This window comes from Leuciscus leuciscus, assembly GCF_965113295.1.
Source record: "Leuciscus leuciscus genome assembly, chromosome: 8".
In the NCBI taxonomy this organism is placed as follows: domain Eukaryota; kingdom Metazoa; phylum Chordata; class Actinopteri; order Cypriniformes; family Leuciscidae; genus Leuciscus; species Leuciscus leuciscus.
In genome coordinates, this window is record NC_138732.1 from 18,217,671 (window position 1) to 18,242,913 (window position 25,243).

The window sequence follows — 25,243 nt, forward strand, 5'->3', positions numbered from 1 at the left end:
AGTAGCGGGAACATTTCGCAGTGGGGTTTTGAATCACCCTGAAGAGGTTTCTTTTATAACAATCTTTTGGACCCCATTGACTTTCATTTTATGGTTAAAAACATTCTTCAAAATACCTGCTTTTGTATGCAAAAGAAAGAAAGTCAGAGAAAATTATGACTTTTTTTGGGGGGGGGGGGGGACTGTCCCTTTAAGAGTTCTGTCATCACATGTAGCTGTTATGGAATATGTTTAGTTGATGAAGGTTATAAGAGGTCACTTAGATCGATCAGTTATCAGAAAATCCAAAGATCCCCGATGCGTAATGCACTCCTGTAAATGCACATGCTCTATTAGCTTTGTGGATTTATCGTGGTGTCCCTGTCCATTTATCTCCTTTATGATGTTGTAATCATAACCACACATTGTGATAAATAATTACTGTCATGGAATAAACAGCTAAACACACCGATACCTGTACTAATGGCTCCACATTCATAATTCAGCTATCTCACTCCTCTGCCACTCTGCAGTCAATTTACTGAATCACAGCCAATTGGCAGCCGCAGCAGGAGGTGAGAATAGCCAGAGCAATCAAACGAACGGTAATATATGCAGGTTTGTCTAACAGAGTTCACGTTGCCTCATTCTCTGTGGTGCCACCTGTGATATCTAAACGGCTAAATGCAGCCTCCGTCATCCATTAGGTCCCTCCGACCCTCTCATTAGTCCTACTCACAGCAAATTACCCGAAGCAATTAGAATAAATATCAAACACAACAAGCGCCACCGCGAGCCCCGGCCACAGCACATTCGGGTTCACGCTGGAACACCTACTGTGGGTGTTCTGATTAAGGTGAAACTTACATCAAAGCCCCACAGTGCAGCTTAGGTAAAACACAGTGTTAAATGGACAGTGCCACCACTGTATTTCTGTGCAGTTAGGATTACACCTTTTGCATTGTATGACACAGAGACTGTGAGTAAAATTAAAGCGGTGGAGTTGCAATCACTATAGCCATAGACTGCCCTTTACTAGCCAGTACCAGATCAGTAAATGTTGAAGAATATGAAAAGTAAAGGTAAAAGACTGGAAAAGCTCTCATTAAATGCCTGAACCAGAACATAAGCAAATCAGATTGCAAGTCTTTGTCGGTTATATACTCATTGAATATTTTGGTGCTTCAATATACTTTTGTAAGTCTTTCGTAAGATCATAAGACGTACACTACTGTTCAAAATTTGGGTTTAACTTCTTTAATTTAACATCTTTCATTTCTTAAAAAAAAAAAGAAATTAAAAGCAACTCAACTATCTTCAACCTTGAAAATAAATGTTTATTGGGCAGCAAATCAGCATATTAGAATGAATCAACACTGAAGACTGGAGTGATGATGCTGGAAATTTAGATTTGCCATCACAGGAATACATTATATTTTAAAATTAAAATGTTAAAAAGTTATTTAAAATTGTAATGATAATTCACAAAATAACTGTTGGTGAGCATAAGAGACTCAAAAACATTTAAAAATCTTACTGAATCTAAAGTTTTGAATGGTATAGTATCATATATGATAGTTGACCGTAGATGATCGTCAACGTGAGCACAATGATCAAACACGTCTAGCGTGTGCTTGCATTGAAAACAATGGAGAAGCAGCGTTCTGTGTGAATGGCCCCTTCAAGATTCTTTTGCAATTTGGACTGATCCAGCTCTTGGGTTACTCAATGATCTTGTTGCAGTGGAGGAGCAGAAGTTTAGGGGAAGTTAATCGGTAAATTTCTCAAACAAATCTGTCATATGACTTCAGAAGAGCTTGAAAGCTTCTGCCTGCATTTATTGCAATAATATGCAGATGCGCGACCAGTACATTCTTGTTGGTGAGTTGGTGAGTACATGATGACATAATTTTCCTTCTTGGGTGAATTATTTCTTAAAATGTATAAAACTACACAGATTACATGTCCTGCATACGTAGGTGATGCAGTGGAGCATGTGACTCAGACTTCAAACTGCTGAAGATGGATCTCTGATGTGCAGGATATGAAGTAAATCCTGATTTATGCTTTTGCCCTTTATCCGAGAGCATGTTAATAGCAGTAAATCTCCTGTCATGTCTAGAGGGAACTGTCTACAATGCAAAAAAATCTGAAAGGCTTTTGCAAATCAAGCCTATATCAGAATTGGCCATTATAGACAAACACGCACCAGTATGAATATGACTGTTTAGAATATTAACCTAGAGAAAAACACATTTTATAACCTCTCACTCACTAGTCATTGTTATATTAGGACTTAACATAGAAAGCCTTAAATGAAAATGACAATAAACAACTAGTTGTCGTGTCATACAGTGCAACATAGTTCAGATTTTTGTGTTTAGAAATGGGATGGCAAGGAACGCAGGCTCTTGCAGCACATTTTTAAAAGTCTAAGGGGCCGTTCTCAGAGAACGTGTTTTTTTATTCTACTGGGTTGCTTTTCAATGTGATCTAGACAGACAAGTTTGACTTTTGCGTTTTTGTCTGGCATCTATTTCAGCGAACCACGCAATGACACGGCCGCTCAAGTTAAAAGAAGCTCAGGTTTAAAAAATGTATCTCAAAAAATTACTCTTTTTTTTTTTTATTCCACTGACCTGCGTCTAGGTTTTTTAACAGCAAAATAAAATTGCATTCTGTGTGAACGCATTTGTGTAAAACAAGTCTTTATTAATCCATAATCTGCCCCAGTAATCATAATTGTGTATAAAAAAGATAAAGTGCTTGCGGTTTTACTGCCTCTTAGAAACTGCAGTGATATACATATTGGTACGTATTTTGCGTTTTGCCAAAATTTTGCTACAGGTAAGCTAAGTTTTTTCCAGTGAGTCTTGGTCAGTTGTGTGGTCCGCTTTACATTAATTTATGGTTTGTTAGGATAGGACAATATTGGGTCGAGATAGAACTATTGAAAATCTGGAATCTGAGGGTGCAAAAAAATCTAAACATTGAGAAAATCGCCTTTAAAAGTTGTCCATTTCTGTTGGCGATTTTGCTGCATCCACTCACAAAAATACATTTTTGATATATTTAAGGTAGGACATTTACAAAATATCTTCATGGATCATGATCTTTACTTAATATCCTAATGATTTTTGGCATAAAAGAAAAATCGATAATTTTGACCCATACAATGTATTGTTGGCTATTGCCACAAATATACCCGTGCGACTTATGACTGGTTTTGTGATCCAGAGTCACATATTATTAAAATGGTATATAATAACATATAACAATATATAGGCTAATAAAATGCAACAAACACTGACTTTGTAATGTAGCCTATGCTTGAAACTGAAACTTTGTATTGAAAAACATGTGAACAATGATTTCAAGCTGTCTTTATGTTACAGCCATGATACTCCCATGCATCCAATTCAATTCTACCTCCAAAAGGGAATTGTCACTCATCATTTGGAGCCAAATGTTTTGACAATACATTGTCCTTTATGAGTCAACAGTGGAGTCATGTAAAGGACATTTGAGTTTGCATTGGCTGCATTATTGTGTCCCTCTTGTGTGTGAAGTGTCTCTGTGCCTGAAGAGGCCCCTGGGCTGAAACACAGTCCCAAACCCCTCCTGCCCTTTATTCCCCACATCCCACTATCCCCATGGCTCGGCCTGCAGTGTTTTTGTGTTGCGATGACAGGCCTGCGTCTCCCAGGAGGGCCACCCCCCAACCTGTACCCCCACGCTCAGGTACCAGGCAGCATTTCCTTCTCTCTTTCGGCGCCTTCCCGCATCGGTTCGAACATCCCTCTCTGATCTCTGGTATCTCTCTGTGGACTATGAGGACCCTCTCACTCGCTCGCTCTCCGTTTCTCTCTGTATTGTGTCCTCTCCTTGTCTCTTGTGGCTTTTTATTCATTCAAATTTTTTTCCTCTTTTCAGTTCGCCGTCTTTGTCTTGCTCTTTCCTTGTTTTCTCCTTTTCTCCGTTCTCCCCAAACTCCCCAGTGGGACCCCTGTTTTCCCTCTCAAAGATGCCTTTCAGCTCTCCTCTCCCCCTCTATCCCTGCTCATGGGAAGAGCTGGAGACGATCTGCTTTATTTATTAATTAATTTATTTGGTTTGGGCTGAGGTAGATCCTGCATGTATTAGTCTTTATCTTAAGGTATAATCTGAAATGTTTTTGAGCAGGTATCTGTGCAGGAAAGAACATTCCCTGCATGACTAATAATTACATGCACTAATGCTTATAAACTATGTTTACAATATGATATATTCATATACAAATTATATTATATTAATATTATATAGAATGATGTACTAATATACGATTTACATAATATTAGTGCTATATAGTAGTTTGTATTCATATACAAACTATATAATATTCATATTATATAGTATTATGTATTAATATACAAATTATATGGATGGATTGATGGATAGATAGATGGATCATTCTTTTTTTATTATTATTTAAACTCTCCACATTATCTGATCTTTGGTATCCACATTGTTTTTATTGCTCTTATTGTACACCCACAATTTTCTTATTTGTGACCATTTATATTTCTTCCAATGAATTTTAAGAGAAACAAGGCGCTACTTAAATGACACAAAACTGCGAACTGAAAGGGCAACCACTGAGAAATATAAATTTCCCTCTGGGTGCTTAGTACTCATGCTCTGATGTGTCAGCTTTATAAGTGCCATATAAAAATAATCAGCTCACTCATTAACACTGGGAGAGGCTGATTTGCTCTATAGAGTTTCTGTCTGCGAATGTCAACAATGACAAGTGGAGAGAGATGCGCACACACCTCTGTTCAAATTGTCATCTATCACTCATTCCTGTGCATTAGCTTCCAGACAGTCTTCCCCTGGGATCAGTGACGGAGAGAGAGTGAGCGGAGTGACAGAAAGAGAGAAAAAGACACAGTAAGAGAGAAAGAGAGAGAGAGAACGAGAAGGGGACATAAGTAATCCTTCACTTGTGATGTTTAATGTTCAAAGAGGGCTTTGTTTGCTAAGTGCCTCACTGCAGGGTGTGGACTGAAGGTTTTGGGCGAGGGGGGTGGCCATGTCTCTCAATAATCCATTAGCTAATGGCTATCCAAAGCTCTGCCATCTTATGGCAACTGGCTGAATAAAAATACTGACATAAAACTGATAATTAGCGACTCTAAAACACTGAGACATTAGGAACCAGGTGGCAATTCAATGAATTCAAAGATCAGACTTTTATACACATAGGCCTTTTTATCATTATAAATCAGCATCACAGCATGTCACAAGCTGATTGGACTCCTGCAGCCAATGAGATTGCTTCCTCAACATTTAGTCACAACAGTCTGGTTAATTGTTTGCTGTAAGATATTCCTGCGATGTGGTATCAAAATTATTCTGAAACCCTCCACCTTCCCCAGCTCCACCTGCCTAGATCTGCTTTGGAATTTACGTATGTCTATTTATGCAGCAACATGTCTTACATGCTCACAACAGTGTGTCTGTATATCTGTTAGCAGCAGCAATAGCAGCGTAGCAGATCTAAGGCCTTATTTATAAAACGTGCGTACGCACAGATTTGATCTTAGAGTGTGTGTACGCTAAAATCCACGCCAAACTTCATATTTATAAAAAACGGTCTTTGACATGGAAAAGTGCTTAAAGGGTCAGTTCACCCAAAAAGGAAAATTATGTCATTAATGACTCATTCCAAGCACGTAAAACCTCCGTTCATCTTCGGAACACAGTTTAAGATATTTTAGATTGAGTCCGAGAGCTTTGGGCCTTGAGTTAGTTCACGTAGTGTAACAGCGTAGCGCTTCTGTGTTATACGTCACACGTAAGCTCACTATTGGCCGACGCTGGTCATGTGTGTGATTCGTGTGACGTACAACCCAGAAGCACTACGCTGTTACACTACGTGAACTAACTCGAGGCCCAGAGAGAAGGAAATGAATAGTGGAATAAAGTCGTTTTTTTTGCGCACAAAAAGTATTTTCGATGCTTCAAAAACTTCTAACTAACCCACTGATGTCACATGGACTACTTTGATGATGTCGTTATTACCTTTCTGGACATGGACAGTATACCGTACATACATTTTCAATGGAGGGACAGAAAGCTCTCAGACTAAATCTAAAATATCTTAAACTGTGTTCCGACGATGAACGGAGGTCTTACGGGCTTGGAACGACATGAGGGTGAGTCATTAATGACATAATTTTCATTTTTGGGTGAACTAACCCTTTAAAGCGCCACTTCAGGGTCTAAGCAGACGTACGCACTTTTACTTGTGGCAGCGTTTTGGAGTACTGAAGGTATTTGAAGATCTAAGCAATTCTTGCTGCTCAACATTATCAAGTAAAGGATTTGGACGTTGTTATATGTTAATGACATAATGACAAACCATTCAGCAGCGCACAATTTCAAGATCATTTGAGATTTATAAATTTCACTTCTGGAAGACGGCGCGTATGCATGTTTTTTTTGCGTACGCTGGTTCTCTAGTCTAAATCACACATACGGACATTTGAGAAATGATCGTAAGATCAAATGTAGGACACTTTCTATGCAACATCTTATAAATGAGGCCCCTATACCAAGACCAAATACATTAACATGGCTATATTCAATAACATGTTAAAACTAGTTTTTAGTTTTACTTCAAGAGCTATTCCTACTTGATCTAACATATTTCAAAATGATTCTTTGCATAATATATTGAGGTTTATTCACTCACATTACATAAAAGTTTTGAGTAATAAAACAGTTCATTTAAATGCCCTCACATAAATCACATTTTTACATGACAAAACATTTTTATGATGCATCATAAATTATAATCTACAGAATTATAATATACTCTTTTAGCTCATTTGTGGTCTTCTGTTTACTTTAGCAAACAGACAACTAACGATTCAGGCCTTAAAACACCAGCGCTTCCCACTGAAACAACAGGCCGTGTTTTGATTTAATGGCTAATGATATTAACGATTCAATCTTGCATTTCACTAATGTTTCAGGGTCATGTGAAGCTCTCTTTCAAGCCCTGTGCTGAGGTGGAGTTTGCCCTCATGCAATCGGGTCAGCAGAATCCTGTCAGTGACTTTTACAAGCTAATCAGATCAAGAGCATCTTAAATTAAATATGCAAAGTAAAAAAAAAAAAAAAAGAGATATAAATTTTTGCTGATGACTGTAAATGCAAATGATGAGTCAATTAAATGCAACGCACAGTTCAATTAATAAGTTGAGGAGCCCATCATTAACATGTTTTCCTACATTCATTATGCTTTCAGGTATATAATAATTTAATGAATGGGGCTAATTAAAATGTGCTACTTTAAGGGGAATTGGCGGGTTGGGGTAGAAGGAAAGTGGGCTGGGCCCAATGAGAGATCGCTCCCCAGGGATAACAAACAATCAGACATCTGTTGGCAATAAGATGGCACAAAAATAACATGCTGGGTTATGTTTATTACGTCTATGATCCTAACATAGCCCCAAAACACCTGCTTCTGGAAGAAAAGCTCAAGGAAGACAAAAAAAATCACAGACAAGAAGTAACTTTAATTTAATATTGTGAACTTTGAAAAGTTATTTTACAGCTTTCATCAAAAATGATAACAATCTATACAGTAGTTTTTGTCTTGAGTTTGCCTATCAACAGAACGGTTCAGTGTGTATCCAGTCAAAAAAAAAAAAAAAAAAAGAAACAAACAAAGAATAGGAGGCAGAAAAAATGGAGACCATCTTTTTGGTTCGAGTCTTGTGTCCTACAAATGCTTGTCGTTTTATAATAAGTCCATCTTAATCATTGTGACGGAGCTGCTGACAAAGTAACCAATGTGTAACAGCCACATATGGAAAGAAAAACATCATGAAAGCTCAATCATCAGTCATTTCTGATAAAAAGTCCTCACACAAACCCCAAATCAGCATATTAAAAGCCATTTTCGGTTAGATGGCAGAGTGCAGACATACATTACAGGAGACAGCACTTAAACCATTCATAAAAGAGCCCTGAAGACCGATCATCGAGGGCCGATTCGGCTGACAGTAGATTTAGACACAGCGTTAGACTGGGAGTCAGCAGCACGTCAGCTCTGGGGGCAAGGCGTTGTGCTCTGAGTCTGATATCGAGTCACTTTGCTCAGGGTGAGAAATACGTGAACGGTACCTTAACAGAGTGCTGTAGCACGAACAACATACCACGACCCAGAACATGCAGGTTCACATGCACCTCCAGCTAAAGTGAACGTCCCCTCCGAGCCAACGGTGACACACTGTAGAATATGGCTTTGAGCTTCCACCCCTCTCGTGAACGCAGCAGACATAAACGAGTGAAAAAAAAAGGCAGACTTTTGCTTTAAATTAATGAGAAAGTGCAACCCATCCCACCAGCAACACATAAAATATGAATCATATAATCTCTCTTTATATTCCTTCAAGTTCCCTTTCATTTCCCTTCATAAACAAACAACAGAAAAAGGACAAATAATTAATTTAACCCTCCTCGCTTTAGGTAAAACAGACCGATTTGTGCTTTTTTTTCCCGGAAAGAAATCCCTTAAGGAACTCTGTGGCTACTGTTATTGGTGATGGTGGTTGTGAAGTCTGTACAAGTGATTGTACGCTTATGGGTTTGCATTGTTAAGGCATCTATACTGCTGGTACTGATAAGCGTGAGAGAGAGAAAATGGAATCGACAGATTTATAAGCAGGCATAAATAATCAGATAAATAAAAGACGAAAGAAAAGACGAAAAAGAACGTAGATTAAAACTTCATCAAAGACGTCCTCCAAGGTTTGACACGCAAAATAAAACCATCACTCTCAGAGAAGAGCCCATGCATATTATTACAATAGTACAGGTTCTGTAAGCCTTTAAAGAAAAAGATATAGATTTATATATTCATCATTTATATATTTATATATATATAATTTGTAAAAAAACAAAAAACAAAATCTACATAACTAAATGCTGTGAGATGCTACTTTTTTGCCATACATTAAAAAATTCCAAAAGGAAAACAATTGCTTTTTAACTTACAAATTATACAAAAATAGACAATGGCTTTTTTATGAATGGAACTTAAAAAATTGGAAGCTTGACATGATACAAACATGGACCTAAATGCAGACAAAAACATTGACAATAAACACAAGGCCGGTGTTTAAAGCGAACATATGGACAAATAATCACTAAAAACCTTCCACAATCAAAGTAACGTTGGGGAGAAAAGAATATACAAAATCTGGATATACATACATTATTTATATGGATATTTTACAGAGACTCCCCTCTTTTTTGTCCAGAATCCTTGATTTGTGTTTGCTGAAGTTTGAGAGATTTTGTGTAACTTGTGAAATGAACCGATCATCAGTGTTATTATGAGCTGCCTTAAGCCATTCTGAGATAAATACAAATAAAACAAAGACTTTGGCAACAGAAAGTATATGTACAAAAATAGACGACTACCAAAGTTAGCCAATCAAACTGCTGTATGTTGGGTGTTTGACACATTTGGAAAGCATTCTTCATACAGTGCTGTCTAAACATGAAAATACTTTGCTAATTCAAGTCATGTCCCCCAAAACAAGCCAAAGAAACACACACACACAAAAAAAAAGGGTTGTTCTAACAGTCGGCTCTGAAAAAGTATTCCTCTTACACTTCATTTAACCTATATCCTTCACTCGTGAACACAGCAAACCAAACACGGTAAAATTTATATAAATCACAGTTTCATTTTTTCATAGACAAAGCAAAAACAAAAAGAAAAGAAAAAAAATCATCACATTCTTTGAGCACATAAAATTTAACTTTTTTTTTTTTAATTAAATGGCATGGCAACTGAGGGCGTTTTCCTTCAGTCCATCTGTTTACTGCATATCTCTGCTCTATTTAGCAGCAAATATTTGTATGAACATAAATACTGATTTGTTGTGGTAATTAGGTTGCGTTTTCTTCTCTTTGAGGACGGATCTGGACATTGAAAAATTACAGCATGACAGCATTTAATAACTCTTAAATAACTTTCCTACATCATAGCCATCCAAACCGGCTGGTACCCAGATGCTTCATATGACTCTTCACAAAAAATAACGACAGGGAAGTGAGTATGGCGCTACTATTTCATTTAGTAAGAAAACAAACAAGATTATGGCAAACTATTTGTTGGCTTCTCTCTGGGACAAAAAAACCCCTCCCCTCTTCTTTTCTGTGTTCAAGCAGTTGGCCTAAATGTTCTCATTTGGATTTTGCACTAATGTGTCTGTTTGTATAAAAACTGGTCAGTATTAACAGAGATCTGTGCCGTTGCCAGTCACTGTTCTCAGGAACATTACGGATTCACCCGCTCCTTAAGTGTCATGTTTGTGTGATACAGTCTGTAAAAAAGGCATGTGATCATTTAATTCATCAAAGTGAATATGAATAAAATGAAAAAGAAATCCATCCCTCCTTTATGCATGGGTAAAACACAGGGGGGAAAGTCCTTCGGTAGAGCAGTCCAAAAATTAGCTTAAAAACAAAAGCAAACAAACACTTTCTTCCCATAAAATGAGATTCCTTTGTCAAAAGGCCTGAGTTTTAAAAGTTCAGTTTTCATGTCTCCTCCACCAGAAATTGCCTTCAGCTCAGACCGTAGAGTCTCTGGTGAGAGCTGAAATCAAATGTGCCTCTTCAGCAGCCCAGGAGCCCCTACATGGGAGGAACAATCATCCCTGGGATCACTAGTCATGAGGAGAGAGAGAGAGAGAGAGAGAGAGAGAGAGAAGGAGGGTAAGACATGGTTTCATATGTCATGCAACAATCCCAAAAGAAAAGCATCTGGAGAGCATGTCTTATTCAAACGATATGAACAAATAAGACTGTTTTCTTGTGTTACAGTCAACCTGGCACAAAGAAAGAAAGAAAGAAAGAAAGAAAGAAAGAGAGGGTGTTTGAAATACTGTACTGCTTTGTGCTGACTTATCATTTATCATATATGTCTGAAAATTACAATAAGTTCAGTGTTATTTTGATACACAATTATAGTTTATTAATATTTAAAATTTTGAGTTTCATTTTAATTTTAGATCTTTTTTTTATAATTATTTTGTAATGTTTATTTATTTTTAAATTCAGTTTTCATTTGTTCAGTTTTACTTTTATTTCTAGTCATTTTAGTGCTTCAACTTATCAAACTTATTTCAGTTACTTGTGGAAAACGTCTAATTTTCATTTAGTTTTGTTTAGTAAGATAAATATATGCCTACTTTCTACATCACCATGGGCGGACATGTTTTGTCAAACTGACAAAACGAGCATAAGAAAATTTGAACCAAGTCACGTGACCCACATACTACAAACTGACTCAGCTATGATAATGATAACACTAATGGATGAAAAATTCTTTCTCATGCCTCCTACAAGAGCACTAAACAGTATGTAACGTGCACAACAGGATACATGTTTAAGAGTTAAATAAATAGTTCAGTCATGAAACCCTAACCAAGCGCTGATTGGTCCACTGTGGCATTAGCCAACCAGACGTACTTCCTAATCCATGTAACCATATATTGCGATCGCCCTGCTGCGCCATTATGAAATATTCTGTTTAACCCTCCTCCTCCCCAGCACCACCTGTAAAGATCTGCTTTGTTTTTATATATATATATATATATATATATATACTTGCAGCAGCATGTCTTTTATGTATGTTATTTTAATTCTTAGCCAATAATTGCTGGTTAAATAATTCACTCCGAGAGTTTGAAATCACTCCGTGATTGAAATAGTTTTAAAGTAAATCTATGCTAAGAAATGGAGGAGTTTAAAGAAAAAGCACATGGATCACATCTAAACAACCGGGTAGAAATATGGCTTCAATCAGCTGAAGGAGGGACAGAGAGACTAAACGAATGCAGAAGTATATCCCATAATTCACTGTGCTTTCGATCACACTGAAGCTGTACATTAATCAGAAGGATGTACAATTCCCTGCGAGTGGGTGAGGATAATCTTTATTCTGTATGATCCACCTAAGGTTGCAGGTCGTCCGTGTTTAATTGGAGTCATTGTCAGGATAAATAGTGACTTGCTTTACAGGCTGTATATCAGTCTCCCCATCAGGGAGCCATTATATGAACAATTCATCAATCCAATTAGTGATAACACTATAGGACGGCTTTGCAACGCATTAGCTAATGCTTCTCTCCCATGAGGACAAAGCTCCACGGGTTCGGAGGAGACGTTCAAAATTTTCTTACAGTCGGAGGGACTTTTCATTTACATCAAGAGCGTAGAGGACAAACTCAGAGCGCTAAAAAGAGTATGCATGCCGTTGTTCGCTATTTATACTCTTAAAAATTACTTTCATTGGTGTAATCCAATCCAGACATTTTAAATAATATATTTGACTTGAATAAAAACAGGTCATTTAAAGCTGTTTTCATTTGACTGTGTGTTTCGATGAGCGACTGAGTGTTTATTCCACGTGCCTATGGGGACCGACGCACATTTATGCAGACATCATTTTTTCGAGACAAATTACAAACAAACAGCTATGCTAATAAAAAGTGCATGCAGAGTATACATAGTCTGACCCAAATTAACGTGCTTGCCAACACTTAAACAAAAATAGCTTGAGCTTAGATAAATAATTTTTGTTCTCAAACACTAAACAATGTTCAGTCAAACATTAGTATCACTTCTATTCATTATTGGCCAAGAGGAAGGAAGTCCCATGAGCACCGAGCCGGGTTTCTCTCTCCATCGCTCTCCACATTCAGCAGGCCACATCACCACACCAGATTTTTCATGTAACATATTGGCTTCCTATTGATTTCCTCTCCCTGGTCTCTCATCTCTAATTCCTGGGTTATTTCCTGAGTGTCTCTGCCTCATTTGAAATGGAAAAGAAATGAGTGGTGACCGACAATCGGTCATCGGGTCAGAGTGCTGAGTGCATATCAACATACGGAGAGGAAGCACTCCACGCTCGCAGATAAGAGATGTCTGCCTCAAACGCTCAATTACTTTAATATTGTCTCACTGTGGATGTCTAAATATTTCAGCTCAACACCCAGGGCCAAATGCTACGCAGAGTAATTGTCATAAATCAGAGGAAGCTGATTGTGGCTTTGTTTCAGATAACAGTTAACATATGTCTTTATAGATGTCACATGAGTGTTTTTATGTAGCAGGCTACAGCTGAAAGCTAAAGAAATGTCCCAAGTATTTTCACCTTCAACAAATCTTCATAAAAATAAAAATATATATTTTTAAAAATAAATATATTATTTTTAGGATCACTAAGATTTTGTTTGAACTTCACATTTTCATGAGTACATTTTCACCTTAGTATAAATAGTATACTGTATATACACACGTTTATTTTGTTCTATTTAACCAAATGCCCAGGTTAACTGTACTACTGTGTTCATTTTTATTTTTTTCATATTACAGTGAAGATAATGATATTGTGTTGCATTACAGTAATGCGAATTTATGCGGAAATGTGCTTAATTCTTCAAAATAATGTCACAAGGCAAAATATCTTAATAAAAATGTGGGGTATTAATATCATCTGCACATTTCTTCTTGAGATTCGCCTTTTGGATTTTTATATATTTTTATACTGATGAACTTATGGTTAGTTAACTGACTAACCCTTGTATTCCACACTCCACAGCCACAAGCAACTCTAAGGAGGACTTGACACAGGAAACAGGAAGTCAGACAGGAAACAAAACACATATGGCATGCCCTGCGAGACATGCAGCAGGCCCCTGGTGACCGAGCAGAAGTGAGGAGAATGAGGGAGGATGAAGGGAGAGGATGTTCTGACAGTCATGCTGATGGATGGCTTAATGGATAGAAAGAGAGGATGATGAAGAAAGAGTGTGAGACAGGTGTAACATACTTCAGGAAAAGGCCAGTCCCTGCAGGGAGCTGGCGGTGGAGTACTTGCTAGAGTCCACAAAAGATTGATCTACTGGAAGCAGAATGAGGAAGCAGGGGGAAGGGGAAGGAAGATGAAGGAAACAGAGAGAGAGAGTTATTATTTTTAAGTACAACAAGCGGAATTGGGTCAGAGAAGCAAATATAAAAACAGATTACCACAAGTTAGGGCAAACTGACAGCTGTCTATGTGTTAGAAGGCTGTAGATCAAACACTCGAGTGCTATTTCAAAACATGTGAGCTGCAACACTGCCTACATAGGCAGCTGCCTTTTAACTGGAATGGAGCCTCATAAGTGACTATTTGGAAAGCTTTACATAGGCACAGATTCCTTATGTCATATAAACATGGAAGACTTTTGAAAAAAGTATTTGGAACAGAGCGTTTAGAAATAATACTGCACACACAGCACACATTTAAAAAGACTATGAAAACAGTACATATATAGATTGTACCATTTAAAAGTTTGGGGTCAGTAAGATTTTGTACATTTTGAAGAAATTATTCCTTTTATTCAGCATGAAAACATTAAATTGATCAAAAGTGACAGTAAAGAATTGGATTGTTGCAAAAGATTTCTATTTCAAATAAATATAAAAATAAATATATATATATCACAGTTTCCACGAAAATATTAAGCAACAAAACTGATTTCAACATTCATAATAATAAGAAATGTTTCTTGAGCATCAAATCAGCATATTAGAATGATTTCTGAAGAATCGTGTGACACTGAAGACTGGAATAATGATGCTGAAAATTCAGCTTTGCATTACAGGAATATACATTTTACAATATATAATAATAGAAAACAATTTATTTTTAATTAATATTTCACAGTATTAACATTTTTCCTGTATTTTTAATCAAATGAATGCAGCCTTGGTGAGCATAAGAATTTTTTTCCCCCAGAAAAAATGTAAACATCTTACTGACCCAAAACTTTATATACACAAAACCTAAATATGCACCCTTCTCTTCATCACATTTGTGTATTTTAAGATTTAAACCTAATTTTTGACATTTGTGCTAGCGCTTTCTTGGATAGGTCAAGCTTTATATTCTGCTGCTCCACTCACCTTGGAGGCCGTTTCCGTTGGCACTGGTGCAGGTGGGGGGCGGCGAGGTCTGAGGCCGCACGACGGGAGCAAAAGCGCTCTTCTGTTTGACTGCAGACACCATGTTGGCCGGAGAGAAAGAGAATATGCCTGAGGAACTGCTGCAGTTGGAGGGAAGACTGGTGGAGGAGGCCATGGTGGGACTGGAAGGAACAACTGAGGGACAGGAATGAGCGAAAGAGGGAAATGGGTTTAGGATAGGTCAGAGCAAACCTCATAGTCCTACAGTGTACACAACGGATAGGGACCGAACATAGACCCATGAAAAATTCATGTAGTATAGGCAAATATTTATATAATGGGCACTGATGAAAATCTTAGAAGATTTTTTTGGGTGGGGGGGGGAAACAGTAGCAATTTTCAGCAAGTGTTTAAAAAAAAGAAAATGTGAAAATTTATAATATCAAATTATATATTTTTATAGTATTCTTTGACTGCACAAGTTCCACAGATCAACATCTTCTCCTCTCAGAACAACATTAGCGCTGGTCCCTCCCCTGCCCCGTCTCTACCGCCTCTCCTTTTGTCTATTAATACCCTAAGAGCATTTTCCCCCTCAACGATTTTACAATTACTCCTGTCGTATTTCAGCTGCTCTCTTATATCCTGCTCTACTTTTATTGTTGTTATTATTCTACACTTAAATTTTATGGCACTTTTCCAAGTAAATTCACCTGATAGTGTCATAATCCATTTATGAAGGCCTAACTAATCAATTAATGAAAATTGGAGCCCACAAAGCCTGCTCTTTCGCATTGATTGAAAGTGTCAGCGTGGAGTCAGTGAGCCTGTTAAAATACTTGTTAACATCTCGGAATCAAAGTACCGAAGTTGAATTGCTTCTCCTGCAATTAGTTTATTGATTTAATTAAGACGCTTTAATTTAGAAGCCGTGCGAGAAGATTGGTGTTATACGAATGGCTAAGCATTATAGACAGCATCTGATCATGGCTGAAGAAAAGGGAGGCTGGGATTATTTTTCTGCTCTTAAAGAGACACACACAATTATAGCTATGACTGTTGATCTAACTTATGTCTCTAGCCAAGGAGCACTTCATTTTTTTTGTGGGGGCTCCTGTGGCAGGACTGGCTCACTTGGTGGTCTGAGTGAAATATGATACAGGCATAAGATGTGTTAATGTTACTACAGTTTATGTTTAGCATGCAAGGACCCGTTTGGATATAAACATATATACACTAAAGTTCAACATTTTTCAGAAGAAGTCTCTTATGCTCACCAAGGTTGCATTTATTTGATACAAAATACAGTAAATCAGAAATAATATATATATATATATATATATATATATATACACACACACTAATCACTTATGTGAATGCTCATATTTATGTGCAAATGATTCAAAAGGGTGCGAGTGGGTCAGTACTCACTGGCATAAGGAGAGTTGGCAGCAGAGCCATTGAGGAAGTTGGGCGATCCTCCCAGCGTGGTCATGCCTGTGTTTCCGTATCCATTCATACTGGTAGAGACGGTACTGTAGCTACTCTGCTGGGGTGTTGTGCTGGGTACGTAACCGTGAGGAGATACACTGCTTGTGTTTCGACTGAAACCTGAAACACGCACACACCGGAATGAGAGGAGCCACACATGACATAGAATATACAAAGACAGAGTAAATAAAGAAACAAACAGAATCAGCTCCTGATCACCATTGACTTTCACTGTATGGAAAAGAACACTGAGAGCATTTTGCTAAACATCTTTTTTGTTACACAGTAGGAAGAAAGTCATACAGGTTTGGAATGACATGAGGGTGAATAAATGATGACAAATTTCATTTTTTGAGGTGAACTATTCCTTAAAAAAAAGATCTGTGTCAGTAGCATATGGAGGCAGAGAGGACAGAAGGAGGATATGGACTATAAATATACATCAGGACATTAAACGCTGACATGGGTGAAAGCAGCAGGAAGTTCTCGCTCCAGGAGTCCCCGCTGTCTGGTACAAAGGCAGAGCTCATCTCTGCTCTGCTTGCTATTCATTCTCCCTCTCATCAGACGACTGATACATTACTGCTGACTTAACACAAATCATTCACTGTCACAGAGGCCAAGGAATGCTGAGGTAAAGGAGCCTGGAGGTTCAGGGCGCATTGCTGAACGGTTGTATCTGTCTGCATGCTGTCTATCTCGGTAGTTCTTCCCCACTTCCCCATGCAGTAAACTACAGACTACCGTGGCACACTTTACTGGGACTGTACAGAATCACTCTTACATACAGTAGAAAGGAGGCGTGTTTTCGATGGAAAGATTGACAATGACTTATTAATAAATACACTGCAGCAATATTTCAGCACATTTAGCACCTGGTTAAACTGGTTTGCGGGTGTTTAGTGAATAAAACACGTTTGTGCTAAATTACCACATGTAAAAGTGATTAACTGGTTAATCATATTCAATCACAGTAGCCTAGGATTAATCTCTGTCTTTTTTGTGAATGGCCAAAATATCTTGAGGTTTTCAGATCTCTGCTCACCCTGATTGGCTGCTTGTGTGGAATCGGACACATTGACAGCGAGCTGGCTGTGGAAGGAGTTGACACCCATCATGCCAGTGTGGACTGAGCTGTTACCCAGGCCTGGCAGCTGGTTGTGACCACGTGGGACGTTGTAAAGCGCCTCTGCAATATCTGCTGCTCTTTTCAGAATGATCTCCTGTCAGGATCAACAAAGAAATGAACCAATGCCACGGTTAGAAGGATATTAGTTAGCCAACAACTGCCTGAAAAAAACACACTCTCCTTCAAATAATCATACAGTATAAATAAAGGTTTGACTAAATAAATAATAATACTATGTAGCACAATAAAATGCATTAAAAATTATATATAATAACCCAATGAATACATACTTAAAAAAATACTAATACTAATAAATAGTGAAAATAATTCCCTGAAATATATAACATTTACCACTGCACCTTATTATTTGGTATTTTAAAAGTTCATATCGGTTGCCTGTGCATAGTTTAAACAATTACACCAATGCACAGACAACCTATATGTTGGCACCTGTTCAAATAGGATCAAATGAATCAGTGAATTAGAGGGTCAATATATTGTTAATACTAAATAACAAAATATAGAAGTAGAATCATTACAAATTTCAAAGAGGTTTGTTTATCTGCCAGTCAGTCTAGATAGAGAGCAAAGCACAGAAGTTTGGGGTGGAGGGGAGTGGGGCTGAACATTTTGGTCTCATAATTCACCCTCATAAAGATGACAGGACCGTGTGGAGGTTGGGGGGATAGGGGTTCCTGAGAGAGAGTGGGTTGATGACTGGAGTCATGCTCCATCCACTGCCCAGCCTAAATAATTCAGCATCACTGCACTCATGCTCAGCTCAGCAATCGATGAGCATATGCCCTCACTCGCAGTTCATAACTGATCTAACATTGAAGATGCCCTTGTGGTCCTTCAAACCAATGAGAGAGAGCTCTGGAGGAATTGCGTTGGGGGATTTATGTTGAGGGAATATGTTAGGGAATATTAGAGAACGAGACTACGGCCTTAAAGCTCTGAAATGGACATAACTGGGAACAAATGGCTATCTGTAATGCTCTATTAAATCATTTACATGTGGAGGATGATAATATTTACACTGATCCTGTATCACAATCTTAAACCTAATAAAACAATTTGCACTCTCTCGTGTGTTTGCACTCTTGCCTAAAAGAATGCGCAGCATTTTCTTTATAAGTAATTTATACACTTGTAAAGTTAAAAACATATTTTTACATATATGCGTTTCCAGTCAGTTCTAAAATGTTATAGCAAATGTAGTATACATTTCAGCCCCAAATTATTTATGAATCATGATTTCTCAATAAGGCCCTGTGCATCTAGAGTGTTTATAGTTTGTAGTCTTGTCGTGTTCACTTGAATCTTACCTGATTATTGTGTGGCATCCCATACAGAGCTTCCACCAAGTCTGCTGCCCTCTTCAGAATCACCTCCTATAAGACAGAAAGTATATAAGTTGGCACTTAAGCTTTCCATTTCTAATGATATCAAACGCACAAAACATAATATAGACCACAGACAATATCTAGGTAAAAAACAAAACAAACATATTTCAAGACATCTGAAAACAAGTCTTTAAAAACATGCCATTATTTGAAGAAATTAAGCATGTTAAGGATTTTTAAAGAAATATTTTTTAGGCATGATTTAATTACCAAAACGTTAAATTTTACTAGTCTATTTGGTTACTCGACTGACAGTACAATTACTACAGAATCAGTCCCTTTAGAACAATATCAGGTTAAGTGCTTTGCTAAAGGGCACAATGTTAACAGGGGACCTTCAGTTCATAGATCGCCCCTGACAGGGTTTGAACGTGACCTTTGGAAGGCTAGCCAATAGTCCTGACCACAACTCCCCTACACTACCATTTGCAGAGGGAAAATGTCTTAGAAAACACCTTACAGCCCCAGTACTTCATCTAGCACTTCCTACCAACAGTACTGCCACCGATTCCATGTATAATACATGAATACAAACACATTTAAAGCAACTACGTGCATGTTAGTTCATGTAAACGACCGCTCCGCAGGAAGCATGGGCTAGAGTAATGCTATTTTCCTTCCAGGTAATCGACTTTCACTTCCATAACCAAAAACCTATTTATTACCAACCTTTTCACACATTAAACATTTATTTACAGTTTTCTTTACACTGTGTATTCATTTCCTTGCTTCTCTTCTCTTCCTTTTTTTTTTTTTAAACCCTGAAGCTCCAGTGGAACCCTTTTTAAAAGTTAATGTGCTGGTGCTGAGGAAAATAAGCTCGCAGTGCGACAACCAGAAAATTGTTCTCACCCTCGGCGTGTAACCCTCGCTGCGAACAAGCCCCCGAGCATGTGTGCCTGCCTGCCAGCCGACATATTGCCTTTCAATCAGCCCCCTCTACCTCCCCCCGGCAGCCCCAGACGCAACACACAGACACGAACATGACGAGGGGGTCAGCAAAGCAATAAAGATTTTTAGTGCGCTGTCCAAGGTGCTAAATTCACTCAATAATGGGAGCTCTGGCACTGCGTTAACCCCTCGTTAGGGGTGCTTCGCGGGGGAGGCGCCCGTCTCCGTTCGCCCGGGCTCGGGCTGGGTGATTGAGAGAAGCGCGGGAGCCTGGGGGGGCCTAAAGTGGTGCTTTAGTATGGATGTGTGACTCCGATGGGCTCTCTTCTCCTTTACCCTCTTCTTTGCGGGATGGAGGAAGAACATAAGGGATGGGAAGCATTAGTCCATGGCTCGGTCCCCTGCTGCACCGGCACTGTGTCATTTATCCAGTACACCTCTACTCGCACCTCGTACTCTCCTCTACTTCTCTCCCTTTCGCGCTCACTCTCATTTGTTAGAAGGTCTCATCCCTACCTATTGATCTCCCGTCATTACGATATTGGGGGATGGGGGAGAAATCTGTTGAGAGGGCAAATCCAATAAGGAAGGGGCCAAAAGTTTGTCCAGATAAACAAATAAATGCTATTAGCAAGGACTGTGTGCGGTGGCCCTGTGTCTGGAAGCAGAGCCCATTTCCTGGGCGAGTAGCAGGGCTTCCAGTAAGGGTTGAGCAGGGAGCCAGGAGCGGTAAACAGGAAAGAAACCTGATCTTGGATCTGTGCGTCTGTATAGCTGTCTATCAGTCAGAGCCATCATAACCCGGGCTCTATCCTCCCCCTTCTCCACTCCTTCAGTACGGCTATGAGCTATGAGGACCCAATCTCCGTTTCGACCCATTTGGAGTGTCTTTAGCACCCTGACAGGTGTTTTCCAGCTTTGTTTTCCATCACAGTGAAAGCTGAGATCTATATATACACTCATAGTAATACATAAGCACGTATAAATGCGAATGTGTGCAACCAAACAACCCCAGGCATAGTGTATCGAAGAAAATAATATCAAATAGCCACAGCACAGCACCGTAAGGGCCAGCCTCCACATTAATGTGCGCCGGACATTGAATCTGTTCCTGTGTGTAAATTATGGTGGCTGGTAATATGATATACATTCATTAGGAAGGGGACTGCTGAAAAAAATGAAATAAGGCCCGGGTCACATCTGGAATGTTAAGGGAATGGCGTCTGCACATTTACAAGGAAGCCAGGCCTGTAAAAACATGACAAATTTATTCCTGTGCTTGTTCATTTGCAATTTTATCATCTCCTAATGTTCTATTAGAGCAGTAATACCAGCGGGGTCACCATCGTCGCTCATGCGGAACGGAGCGGAGTGATGATGTCATACTTCCTGCTCTGCTCCCCTGACCTTATGGACTGCTGGTCTTGTGGAGGTTCTGATTTTATTAGCTTAACTGAGGTCCCTTAAAGGTAGTGCTGTGCAGTCACAAACTCATTTATATATATTAATATTTATATAAATACAGCCTTCAGTCCACAGCATCTCAGAATTGTTTCCAAAGCTGTCAACTGACTAAAAACTTTAAACAAATTCATTACACGATATGCAAATTGATTAATGAAAATTAATTGCATTTAATTGCATAGCAATGTTTGCTGGTAAAGCACAGAGGACATTGCGTTATAATAGTAGATGAGTTTTTAGGAGTTAATATACTGCTTATTGTATTTCCATATAATCATTTCCTTGAATTACTCATAAGGTAGGAAAATGAAATATATTTTTTATGTTATTATATATTTAAAAAATATAATAAATAATAATGATGATTATAAATATTATAAATATTTATTAATCATGCCAAAATAAACATTAAATTGAAAACCTTATTGCAAATATTAAAAAAAACTAATTACTAGAATATAAGAACAGCACATAGTATACTGCCAGGGTGCACCAAATGCAAAACCAATCCAAGTGGGGATGTACATATAATCTGTGCAAATTTACCACACAAACTCATATGCCTCTATCTGTTTGCAATAACTATAAATGCTTGGCTCAAACAGTGACCACACCGGTGTGTAATGTCATGCTGTTTATACCCACCAATGCTGCAATCCATTTTGATGAATGAAGGCTATCATATAGTGAGCCTTTCCTTATCCTGACAATAATCCAATCTTCAGTTTCAAACACATCATTTGTCGCTGATGTAAGATATGAGATACTTCAACCATGAGTCAATACAACTGCGACGGTTCCCAGAACAAAGTATTAGGTGTTAATCTGATAGAAAAGTGTCTTAACCGTAATAATCGTAATTGTATGACAGCCTTATGACAAAGTTAGTTACGGGCAGCATAAGAGAACGGTGGTTCATTAAAAATATGGTTTGTGGTGGTGTGATGCATGACAGTTAATACTGTATGTTTGCATGCATTTTACTGAATTTAAGTAACTGCAGGTTCAGCCAGTTTTTACTGTGAGTATGGTGTCACACGCGTGTTAATCACCTTTGCGTGAGGTAAACTGTGATTTCTGCAAGAGTGCATTGAGTGAAAGTAGCCATCACATTGTGTAGACGCGGTAAATCATGTGTGAAGTAGAGCAGAATGTCCATTCCATGTGTATGAGCACAGCTGATGAGCAGTTCTTTGACTTTCACAGATTTGGGTTTGCTTGCTGTCAAATGTATTGCTTAAAATAGTGGCATAACCACTGGGCTTATCTAATGCAAAATCTAATATTCTTAGTCTTCCTTTTCCAATCTTTCCCTCCTCCTTCATGTCTTTCCTCCATCAATATCTGCCTATCATAAATATCAGTCACTGTGCTCTTTAACTAATGTGACTTCATTGCATAATTCATATTCTCTCCGGGCCTCAAAGGTTACTCTGTGAAAGTCAATAATAACCTGTCTGTCCACATCTGCACAGTACGACAGCGGAGTGCAGCCACCAAAAAAAAAAAAAAAACTGCAAAGACTGAATGTCTGGATCACATACTACTCAAAGACTTGACAAATACTATTTTTTAAAGAAAAGTTTGTGAAATCAGTGATCTTCAACTTTTCTTGCTCTGGGTTGGAAAACACTGGTCAAGATCAAATTAAAATTAAGTTTAACTACATCCATATTCAGATATTTTATAGTACCCTAACCCACCAGTGTATAAAGAACACACTGCACTGTAACCCAGAAACAAGAGATTTTTCCTGGAAGTACAGATTGAATGCTGGACCGTGTAGAGGTAGCCAAGTGGGATCAGGTGGGTGTGAAGTGACAAGGAAAATGTGGGAAACAACACTGACAGAGATGGAGAGAGACCAAACAAGGCTGTAGCCTAGGCCGATGTGCTAAATATGGGCCAGGTGCACTGTGGGATGCAGATTCTACTTCAAATTATTCCCTACAAACACTATAAATATATCTATTTACTATAAAAAAGACAAGAATATACATATATATATATATATATATATATATATATATATATATATATATATATATATATATATATATATATATATATATATATATGAAGAGTTCAGATGCAAAAGCCTCTAAGTGCCATCTGAAATTTTCTTCTAGAATGATCATTTTTATCAAGCTTGTTTAAGTTCAGTAATTTCACTTAAATGGCAATTAATAGGTAATTTTCATTGCCATTTAAGTGAAATTTAACTTAAATAGTAAGTAGCTTCATAAAAATGATCATTCTATAAGAAGATTTCAGATGGCACTTAGAGGCTTTTGCATCTAAACTCTTCATATATATATATATATATATATATATATATATATATAAAAAAATATATATATATATATATGCGAATAAACTTACTTTAATTATATACTTGCATACACACTTTACATTTTAATTAATCATGAAAGTATGCAAATACATTTTAAGATGTCATGGTATCTAACTATGATATTACTGGCCAGTCTTGCATAAAATGCAACACTGTTTGACACTATATTTAGGCGAACAGGAGGTTCATGTTTGACCTCTGGGGACACACACTCTTGGTTTGAAATCAAATATCTTTTGTATCACCAGTACCACAAATGCAAAAAAAAACAAAAAAACTTTTATTATAAGAGACATTAGATGGACAATTTTTCCCCAAAAATCACAGGAAAAAATATATTTTTGAACCATTGCTGCGTAATAAATTTGCTGGGCTGGATAACATAGTAGCATGCTTGTTCAAGGACTGAGAGAAACAAGTTAACCTGCCGTGTTCCACACTTGGCCCTCACCTGTGATTGAGTCCAGCAGTTTAGAGAAGTGCCGTCAACAAACTGTTATTGCCTCAATAAAGGGCAAAATCAATAGTGCTGAAATGAGAGGCTGGGCGCAGTAGCCGACGCTGTTAATATCTCGCTGAGAGTGTTCGAACAAGAGGAGGAGGGACAGAAAAGGGAGGGGAAGAGAGAGAGAGAGAGAGAGAGAGAGAGAGAGAGAGAGAGAGAGAGAGAGAGGGAGAAAGAGATGCTTACAACCTCGAGTACTTGAGGAAATCAGGGTAAAATCTATCTGCTAATACCAACCTTGTCTCAACAACCAACCGGACATGTATAGGTACACCGGCAAGAAATTATTTCTCATTTACCCTTCCCATGTTCACTATCTCTATGCCCTCTTTCCTCATGCTGCCTTGCCTGCCTCTTCCCCCTTGTGGTGACTCAATTATTGTTGGGTGAGCAGTAATAAAGTGAGGGCTGTGGTGCCTTCGATCGGCTGACCTGTGAGAAGGCAGCACCGGACAGCTGACTTCACCATGATGGATCACCCAACTCTCTCTCTCCCTTCCTGCCTCTGTTCCTTTTGTTCTCTGTCTCTCGCTCTCTTTCTCTGCCAACCTGTCAAAGCCCAGGAGTAAAGCTGTAAATGTTAGTACTATTGTTTTCATGTGATCTGCATTCTTTGAGGATAAACACGAACTAGTTAGGCATACAATGAGTCATTTTCCATTCATCAGCCAATTATTTTCTCCATAGAGAGGAAAGATCAACCATGAGCTATGAGGATGAACAAAATAACATAGACTTTAATAAACACTGAAAACTAGAAACACACCACATTTACCATTAACAACACCGAACTGAGAACTGAAAAAACTGAGGGCTTATAAACACAGAGATGATGATCAATGAAACAAGGAACAGGTCTGTAACTAATCTGAATCAGAAACCATAGCAACAAACAATGAAAAGTGAACATCTTTAACAGACAGCTTTGTCGCTTAGTTAAGTGCATCCTGTCACCGTTTAAACTGCCCTGTCAATCATCTTGTTAAAATCCTCTACATTCA

The 25,243-nt window shown here is 38.1% G+C and overlaps 1 protein-coding gene across 3 annotated transcripts in view; it reads right to left on the reverse strand.

Annotated features, from left to right (window-relative positions):
* Window positions 1-7,524: 7,524 nt before the first annotated feature.
* ebf1a (EBF transcription factor 1a) overlaps window positions 7,525-25,243 on the reverse strand; it is a 132,033-nt gene continuing 114,314 nt past the window's right edge. The window contains exons 12-17 of one of the 3 annotated variants that reach the window (XM_082178553.1): window positions 18,952-19,017; window positions 17,540-17,717; window positions 16,435-16,614; window positions 15,004-15,198; window positions 13,886-13,954; window positions 7,525-10,712 (exon numbers count right to left, since the gene is read on the reverse strand). In XM_082178553.1, the coding sequence (XP_082034679.1) occupies window positions 13,887-13,954; window positions 15,004-15,198; window positions 16,435-16,614; window positions 17,540-17,717; window positions 18,952-19,017 (687 nt within the window). In that variant the 3' untranslated portion in view covers window positions 7,525-10,712; window position 13,886. Of the gene's footprint in view, window positions 10,713-13,885; window positions 13,958-15,003; window positions 15,199-16,434; window positions 16,615-17,539; window positions 17,718-18,951; window positions 19,018-25,243 lie in introns of all 3 variants that reach the window. The other 2 variants (XM_082178552.1, XM_082178554.1) reach the window with 2 other exon arrangements.